General features: G+C 34.5%; 1 protein-coding gene and 1 long non-coding RNA gene across 32 annotated transcripts; one reads left to right on the top strand and one right to left on the bottom strand.

Moving 5' to 3' along the window:
- Nucleotides 1-577: 577 nt before the first annotated feature.
- On the bottom strand, nt 578-3,708 carry LOC149989719 (uncharacterized). 15 transcript variants are annotated; one of them, XR_016499040.1, is made up of 4 exons: nt 3,258-3,708; nt 2,219-2,758; nt 2,007-2,095; nt 578-1,440 (listed from the first exon to the last, which is right to left on the bottom strand). It is a non-coding gene; the product is annotated as an uncharacterized LOC149989719 (long non-coding RNA). The 15 variants fall into 15 exon arrangements; XR_016499048.1 differs by having other exon boundaries at nt 2,259-2,758; XR_016499034.1 differs by having other exon boundaries at nt 578-2,095; nt 2,259-2,344; nt 2,501-2,758.
- Nucleotides 3,708-9,141, top strand: LOC112274254 (uncharacterized). 17 transcript variants are annotated; one of them, XM_090245343.1, is made up of 14 exons: nt 3,708-3,854; nt 4,045-4,116; nt 4,830-4,976; nt 5,105-5,151; nt 5,256-5,324; nt 5,669-5,864; nt 6,175-6,351; nt 6,698-6,780; nt 6,935-7,050; nt 7,253-7,370; nt 7,604-7,787; nt 8,628-8,659; nt 8,808-8,877; nt 8,994-9,141. In XM_090245343.1, exons 1-5 carry the CDS (start codon nt 3,709-3,711, stop codon nt 5,306-5,308), a joined length of 465 nt encoding a protein of 154 aa, XP_090101469.1. In that variant the 5' UTR covers nt 3,708; the 3' UTR covers nt 5,309-5,324; nt 5,669-5,864; nt 6,175-6,351; nt 6,698-6,780; nt 6,935-7,050; nt 7,253-7,370; nt 7,604-7,787; nt 8,628-8,659; nt 8,808-8,877; nt 8,994-9,141. The 17 variants fall into 17 exon arrangements, with proteins under 17 accessions (XP_090101469.1, XP_090101455.1, XP_090101461.1 ...); XM_090245329.1 differs by lacking the exon at nt 8,808-8,877 and adding an exon at nt 8,407-8,422 and having other exon boundaries at nt 8,628-8,705; XM_090245335.1 differs by having other exon boundaries at nt 7,604-8,422.

Raw genomic sequence — 9,141 nt, 5'->3', positions numbered from 1 at the left:
AGAAGTCTTAGATAAAAGGTAGAAGAAGTCTTAGAATATCTTATTCATTGGTATGGATATAATATTAGTGAATACATATAGGAGCCAATAAAGATCTTACAAATACATTAAAGAAAGTTGAAGCTTTTTATTGATGACATCAATTAAAATTATGATGAAGAATAATAAATCTTTGCTATAAAAAAATAAGATCTAAGGAAGATAACATTTTACCTTCTACTCTTGTTCGTAACTTTTTTGTATTTGTGATGCTAAAGAAATGGAGAATCAACAACCAACAAATTCAACTCAAGATCTAGCACTTGATGACTTATCAAACGAAATATTTCAATTGTCACAACCTTCAAGATGACATAATCAAGATGAAGATTGTCAAAAACATGTCCTTCAAATAGATGGCGAGATACAACATGTTTGGTTACATGACCTTTGAAGAGAATAAAGATCATAATATGTAGCATCTATAATTCACATCTTAGATTTTCTCAACATATGATGATTGCTCTTCATAAAATTCACCTCTAAAAAAGAACATAATGCCACAAACATATATATTTATTCTATTATTTATGTATATGATTAAATAAAAGAAGATATAAATAATTTTATTTCATAATATTTTTTAGAGATGCTTTTTAGAAGCTTTATAGATGCTGCTATTAATATTATATCATTTTTGAGTGATTTTCTAATCTTTTTGAGTGGCACAAGAGTGTATTGACATTTTAGTTTTTTGACATTCATGTCCTTGATGCTACTCCACCTAAGCATGTAACTTTACTTGAGCTACCTTAAATTCTTTTTGCTCTTCAGTAGGTGCTTTATGATCAGCATCCACATTCTCATGTACTCCCTGTCCAAAATCCCATTGCTGAAAATTCTGAGCCTCTAGTTCCACACTTATGCTCCTCGGCTCCTTCACCTCTCGCCACTCTTCAGTACTCAAATTTCCTTGGTGATCAACTCTTGTTTATTGCTCCATTTCTAGAACATGTTTCTGATGATCAGACCCTCCACATGCTTTCCACTTCAAATTCTAGTCTTGGTGTAATCACACGTGGCCTTAACATAGGGTTCAGCAATTTCCATATTTTGCTCTCTGTAGATTCCAATTCCGCTCATGATCAGTCAAGACATTTCTTCCCCGCCAAACACCACCTGTTTTTGGCTCGAACATCTCCGCAACGTGTCGTCTAATCTCCCACCGGTCTGGCCCTCATGCCTCATTTTAGCCACCATACTTATGACACTAGTTCTGACCATGTTCTGATCTCATCGACAAGTCCTCGCAAAGAAGCCTTCCTGTACTTGTTCGCAAATCTGTTCACACTACCAAGGGCATACCCCCTCAAAGAGACCCCTCCAAAAACTATGAATTTAGTTTTTTTTGGCCACGGAATCCTCTATTCGTAGCCGCAATTTCCGTGCAGTTGACGTCCTCTACACAAGCGATGACCTCTTCCAAAAGCAATCATTAGACATTTGCCATAGCTAAAGAATTTAACTCCCACGTGATAAATGGAATGTAGATTTTTTTGTCACTTCTTACATATTGAACACTTATAACCTGTGAGTACATTTTCAAATTAAAATTAAATAGTCAATGCACAATCAACCGCTGCAAGGCTTGTTTCATGGCCCGGGATTTCAACCAAGTCCCCAGGTTGGACTACGATGAGACGATCTCTTTGGTGGTGAGAATCCAATCAATCCAATTCATTATCGCATTTGTCGCGTAGCTGAACTTTCACGTCCATAAGATGGACGTGAAGACAGCCTTCTAAATGGTGTGTTAATCAAAGATATTTACATACGAGTGCCAGAGGGAGTGACTCTCCGCCCCAACATGGTGTGCTAATTGCTCAAGACCTTTTATGGGTTAAAATAGTCCCTCCAAGAGTGATTTAAAATAATCAACAAATTTTACTCATCCTCGGATTCACAAATTTTGCTGCAGATAGGAATGTTTGTGTAATACAAAACAGCTCTGACTTTGCGATTCTCACCCTCTATGTCGACGATACTTTCATCACGACAAGGTCCCTCTTTTTGCTCCATTTGATCAAGTGTCATCTCCACTCCCAGTTCTTGCTCTCTGATTTTGGCGAAGTGTATCACTTGCTTAGCTTATAAGTCACTTGTGATCTTAATCAATCTTGGATCATAATCACGCAAGCCATGTATTTCCAACAGAAGCTTGTGAATTTGACTTCCTCACCTCCAAACCTGTGTCAACTCGAATGGTCTTCGAGACTCACCTTTTTGCGGCCGATCGTTCAACCTCCCCTGCCAAAACCAAACTAAGTATTGTCTTCCCCTACGCAAATGTCGTGGCATTGCTGAACTGGGCCAATGTGTGCACTTGCTTAGATCTCTCGTTCACAATTAGTGTTCTTACACAGAATATACACACCTCTGACAATGTCCAGGTTTTTGATTACAAAGATGTTTTTTGCTACCTCCGTAGTACTGTTAATCTTTACTTGGAGCATTGACGCACCTTAGCTATGCCGCGCCATCTCCACGGCTTCAACGACATCGACTTTGTAGGAGAAGTCGATCAATGTTGCTCAATTTCAAGGTACATTTTCATTTTGTTGCATGGAGCCATCAGTTGGGGCTCCACACGCCAAAAGTTGACAGTCTTGTCCAGTACCAAGGTTGAGTATGTTGCAATGGCGATAGCAGCATCTGAGCTTGTGTGGCTGCGAGTGCTGCTTCACGACCTTCACTACACCAAAATCCTAAAAACTCCAACCTTTTTATATTGCGACAACAAGTCTGTGTTAGCATTAATGGATACCACTCGTTTTCATTCTTGCACAAAGCATATGTCTATCCGCTACCATTTCACAAAGCACATGTCTATCCGCTACCATTTTATATGCCAACTTGCGACTCAAAACAAAGTTGTGTTTAACTACTGCCCAACACACAATAAGCATGCCGACATCCTCACAAAGTCACTCACTAGATCGAAGCTTGGCTTGCTTGGAAGAGAAATCCCACATTCATGATGCTTTGATTATGCGGTCGTGTTGGAAACAATCATAGATAATAACAAAACATAACGAACACAATGTGACTGAAACGTCGCACCCTGTGAAGGAAGTGCGACCTAATCAGTTGTTCCTCCCTTGACAAGATAAAACCATGTACGCCCATTTTATAATTAATTAATAATTACATTTATATAAAAATCTCTCAGTTCACTTACTTCTAATAACTGAGCATTAGTACCACATCCTCAGACTGACCTTGAATGGAGCTTGATATGGAGCGGATTACGAGGAGTGGTTGCAATGAGGAGTTGTCGGTTGAACTTCCACCATTGAACTTCCAGGAGCGTCAGTTGATGGGAGGACGCATTCCCACAAAGGGACCAGGAATTAGTGTACATTCTGAGTTGGACTGGAATAAAGTTTTATTTTTATTTTTATTGAAGCGGGTCATCGTTGCTCGTGAAGGCGTCCAGTTGCTTCACCTGCCCTCGAAAGCAGTTGCGTTGAGGAGTCATGCTGTTGCCTCCAGTTTTTATGGCGTACGCACTTCTTGTCCGTTGCTTTTAGAGAGCCGATACAGCTCAGGTTGTGTCCCTCTACAACCCACTGACAGTGGATGATAGCTGCCGACGTTTCGCAACGTAGTTGAGCGCGCCTGGTGCTGCAGTCTAGGGGTGTTTCAAAGCAGGGAAGACTACGGTAATGGATGCTGAGTGAATTCCACTTGGATGACGTAACTCTGTCCTGCAAGCAATTACTGTCCTCCAAGTTTTCGTGGTTGCTGGTTATTTGTCGTCATGTTCTGTGCTGTTGGCTCTGCTCTTATCGATTGACATGTTCAGTGCATGATTGGTAAGCTGTAATAGACACTGTTGTTTCAAGAGGTGATGCACTGCACATACGTTGGGTTACCCCCACAAACACGAACCTCACCACTAACTATGCAGTCGGTAATCAGAGCCACTTTTAGATGACAGGGCATATGTGACTGGGCCTAACATTCTTCCGATATGTTGTCTAAATTTCACAAGTTGATGCACAGTGAATTGGCAGATGCATCAATACCTGGTACTCTACAGCCTGGCATCAAGGATCTGATAAGACTTGTTACCTTGTGAGTTACACTGAACAATTTTTCCACGTATATCACGAATTGTTAATCCAAACATCAGTCTTTAATTCGAAGAGACATTTAATTGGCGGCACAAACGTTTGCTAAATATGAAACAAAACTTCCTCTGGTGCTGTGTAAATCCCTGACAGGGAATCCTAATCTGCGAGGATTTCGCCCCAAGAACTTTGTGATCTACCTTTGAATGTTCTTTAAGCAGCAGCCCTTGATTCATTACTCTGTTATGACTTTTCTGTGTATTGTGTAGATGTCTAATCGTCAACTTTGTCTTTCTGAGCTATGAGTGTTGCTGTATGGTAGCAATATTATTTTCTGTGGTAGCAGAATTAAGATTGCCAGGGATTATGAATTTGTTCGGATTGTGAAGGAAGATGATTCGTAACCAAATATCTGATATCCATTATCATTGCACCTTACCTTGATCTTTGCATGCATCAAACTTAACGACAACGGATTCAGTGGAACCGTTCCTCATGAGCTTTCGAATCTGGGAAATCTTCTGGAGCTGTAAATGGCACCATATAGTTACCGACATCATTTTCTAAATTGTTGTCAACCCATGTCAATTGATCGCTGACAGTAGATTGGATGAGTTATTGTTTTAACATTCGTATAGTTGTCAACCCATGTCAATTGATCGCTGACAGTAGATTGTCTAACTGACAAATCGTCTGTTGTTTTTGCCTCTATATCAGGGACTTGAGTGGAAACAAACTTGTGAACAGATTTCCTACGCATTTTAACACCGAAGGAACCCTGCAAAGTTTCAAAATTGGACGAAACATACTTGATGGTGACATAGCGATGAATTCTTCTGAAATTTTGACTCAATTGCTCACATTGTAAGAGTTCATTGCCATTAGCTTCATCTCCTCCATTCTCAACGCCTACTCCTATGCAACTTTTTGAGTTCTGATCCATTTTTGAAACTTACACCAGAACAACCTTTCCCTTTTGATTTTCATTGCAGTTTTCAAAGCATTTTAGTTCCGGTCGTGGGAGGTGACAATCAAGATGGTAAATGTGTGGGCTTTTTATAATTTGCTTAAAATTTCCTAACTGCAATTACGGTGGGCATGTATGTATATTTTCTCTATCCACATGATATGTTTCCGCTGCAGGGATCTGTCCAGCAACAGCTTCACAGGGTCAATATCAAATTTCACAAACCTAATAAATCTGTATAACCTGTGAGTTGGATTCAACACTCTGACCAGTATGTTCAACGCTTGGCAGAGAGCTTCACTTTGCACTGTTTTTGATAGATTACTGCTGAAAGGTTGTAGAGTAGAACTGAACAACAATAAGCAACCTGAATGCATTAAAAAATGAAGGTCTTCCTAGAAATTGTCGCGAGGTATTAGCCTTATCCACTGACTTCACATGCACGTTGAACCCTGCAAATGCAAACTTGAAATGGAGTACTACGCATGATTCGGAAGCACATTAAATTATTTCAACCTTGGGAATCAAACTTTTATCCATTGTGCGACGTGCATGATAATCTTTTTAAGGTGGCACTTTATGAAACCAGTGATAATCAAACAGTGAATTCATGCTGCCGGAATATCAGTCGCAACAACTTCACAAATCTACCTCAACTCATAGCTTTTCAACGGGTGGCTTCGACCCAATAGCCAGCTAGGAGTGCTGGATGTTTCAAGCCTCAAGTTTGGAGGTGTTTGACCAGATTGGAACTCGATTCCATATCTGCTATCATTGGAGAGACTGTAAGTGCAATTTTTTGGTGCTGTTAGTGTCAGAACGTAACCTGTGAAAAGTCACGTGTTTTTATGAGACGTTCAATCTCTTACCCGATTTGTAACGTTGAGATGGACCAGGTGGATGAATTTAGTACCCAGTAATTTATGTAGTCATGTACCAATTCCAGATTTCCTCACGTAGCTTAATTGCTATCTGTATGTTTGAGGGGAACTTTTTTTTCTTCTATGAATGTGCACAAATACTAAGACCAGCTTTGCGTTATGTTAACATTTGACAAATCTGCAAATTATTTGAAATTGAACATTTAATGTGCAGGTGCCTTGACAACATCAATATGAATGGAAGTTTGGATTTGATCAGCATGCAATCCAGCATTCAAAATCTGAAGAAAAGTAATAAAAGGATTTTACGAGTATTGAGTTTAAGAAACCATCACATTTTGAATGTGAACTTTGACAAATCCTTCATAACAAGTAGAGGGATCCTTCTCAAGTTCTCTTTCAACTTCAGACCTGTTTATCCAAACTTGCATAGTTGATTTATGAGTTGTTACAATGATTTATGGATAAATAGTTAACTAAAGTTTTACATTTTTGAAACTTGTATTTAGCTTTTTTGTTCATATATTTGTTTTTAGTTGTGGTTATAAAAGACTTAACTTGAAACAAGAAAGAAAAATATAAATATTTATAAATTTTGTAGTAATATTAACTAATAGATGCTGAAAAATACAATTTACTGAAATGTTTTTAGAGAAAATGTGTATAGAATTTGATGCAAAAGTTGGTATATTTTTTTTTCTCTTAAACATAAAAAATAGATTATGTTTAATCTTCAGGGAAACCCATATTGTGATGACTCTTCAAAAGATGTGAATGGAAAAAGATGTTATTGTGAGCAATATTGTCAGACATCTTTTTGGTAAGTACTTTATATTGCAATATTCTGATTTTGATTTTCTTTATAATGTATATTTGTTAAAATGGATAATATCTTCAACTGAATTTCAACTATTTATAGATATTCGATTCAGATTTAAAAAGACATATATTTGACAATTATTTTTAATGTGCAGATGAATCAAAGAATATAAATTGGAAAATCATTGTCATCCCAACGTCAATATGTATATTTTTATTGGGATCAGTGTTCTTATGCATTCTTTAAATACTCCATCAAAGAAACAAAAATGTGTGCGCACTCTTAAAAATTATGTATCTTTTTCCTTTTTTTTCTTTTGCATACTTATGTCATATTTTGATTCTTGTTAATTCAAAAAAGTATATTTATTTCTATATATATAATATAATAAACTTGAATCTTCTTATTTAGAATTTTTTCTTAGGAAGAATACTGAAGAACTAATTTTGTTAAACTCCAAATTCTTGTGCAGGATTTGATGAAATTGATGTAAGAACAAAACAATTTGATTAAAAGAATTATGTATTGCAACAAAAAACTTTGCTAAGGAGAAAAAGCTAGGACAAGGATCATATGGTGCTGTGTACAAGGTATTAAATCAACCTAAAATCTTTCTAAGTATAATGAAGTTGGATTTTATTATAAAAAAGTTAAAAATACATTTTTTTTATTATATTTTATAAGCTATATTCTTCATGCAAGTAAATTTTATGATATGTATGAATTTTTAACTTGTCTTATATATATATATTATCTATTATATTATAGATTAATTAAATTATTACAAAAGAAAATATATTAATAATATATGTTGAGATTGCAGTAAAAAAACTTTTTTTAAAGACTAAAAAGGCAAGTGAGGAATTCTTAAATGAAGTACTTTTAATCTCAAATCTTCAACACTGCAACCTTGTATCTCTTAAAAGGATATTGCATCCATGACAAAGAGATGCTTTTAGTTTATGACTTCGTTGAGTATGGTGACCTTGACAAGCTACTACTCCAAGGTAAGTATACAATACACTGAATGTAATATATAATTCTAATGTGTCAATACTTTTCTATTTTTATTTTTTTATATAGATTATTAAGAATGAGTAAATTTTAAATCTTAAATATTTTTCATTATTATTTTTTGGATGTTTTCAATATATGGCCATGCATTGTAAGAAAAATTAAAGATATTAAAGAAAATATTAAAATAAAATAATATATATATATATATATATATATATATATTTAAAAACATTATATTCTAGTATTAAAAGACTTATGTATATAATATTTTTTTAAATAGTATAAGTTACATAATTTTAATATAATATAATTCAATATTATAATTTAATATTATCATAATTTAATATTATAATTCACTTATATTTCTTATTTTTAAAAAGGAATATGATAAAAAATTAAAATGATAGATTATTAGTATTAACACTTTATCATTTTAATTAAACCAAAAGCTTAAAAATAGACTGAAGTCTACTTTTAAATAATTAATATAAAGAAAAATTCTTAAATTATTATTTTTTAATCAATAAATATTTTATTGTATATATACACACATTTATGTTGTTAACAACAAAAATTCTTCTATTGATGTTACAAACATCTTAATCCAAGACATGATTATATACAGGTTATACAAAATCTCTAAAAATACAAAAACGGCATGGATTAAAATTTTAAATATCCAATATAACCTCTTTTATTTTTAGTCAATAATTCCTTTAAAAAAATAGCCATAAAAGTAAAAATACATAAAACAAAAAGAACTTTTAATATGCATATTTTTAGATTGTTTCCATATTAAAAATATATTTGTTTCTTGTATAATTTATCAGGATCCAAGAGCATAGGACGTGTATGGCAAGTGGTAATTTGGCCTGCAAGAATGCATATATTTTTCGGCATAGCTCATGGTCTTTATTATCTCCATGCATCATCTCAAACAAAAATTATTCATTGCAATATCAAGACTAGTAATATTCAATTAAATAAGAATCTTAATCCAAAAATTGCAGACTTTGGCCTAGCAAGGCTAATTCAATATGAAAGAAGTGAAATTATGGCCCAACAATGAGCTAGCACAGTGTGCGCACATATTTCAAGCTCATGAGTAAAGATATCTATTATATTTAATCATGTATAATATCAATTAGTTGAAGTTTTCTTAACACTTAAAACATTTTTAAACATGATTTGTGCAGAGGGTACTTAGCACCAGAATACATGCTGTATGGTCAACTAAGTGAGAAGGCTGATGTTTATTGTTTGGTGTTTTACTTTTGAGATTGTGAGTGGAACAAGAAATAAAGATCCAACCAAATAAATATTTTACTAATATTTAGTCTTAAA

This window comes from Physcomitrium patens, chromosome 2 (genome assembly GCF_059467195.1).
Source record: "Physcomitrium patens ecotype Gransden chromosome 2, ASM5946719v1, whole genome shotgun sequence".
NCBI lineage: Eukaryota > Viridiplantae > Streptophyta > Bryopsida > Funariales > Funariaceae > Physcomitrium > Physcomitrium patens.
Note: the sequence above shows the minus strand (reverse complement) of the source record. Positions and strands in the feature narration are given on the sequence as shown.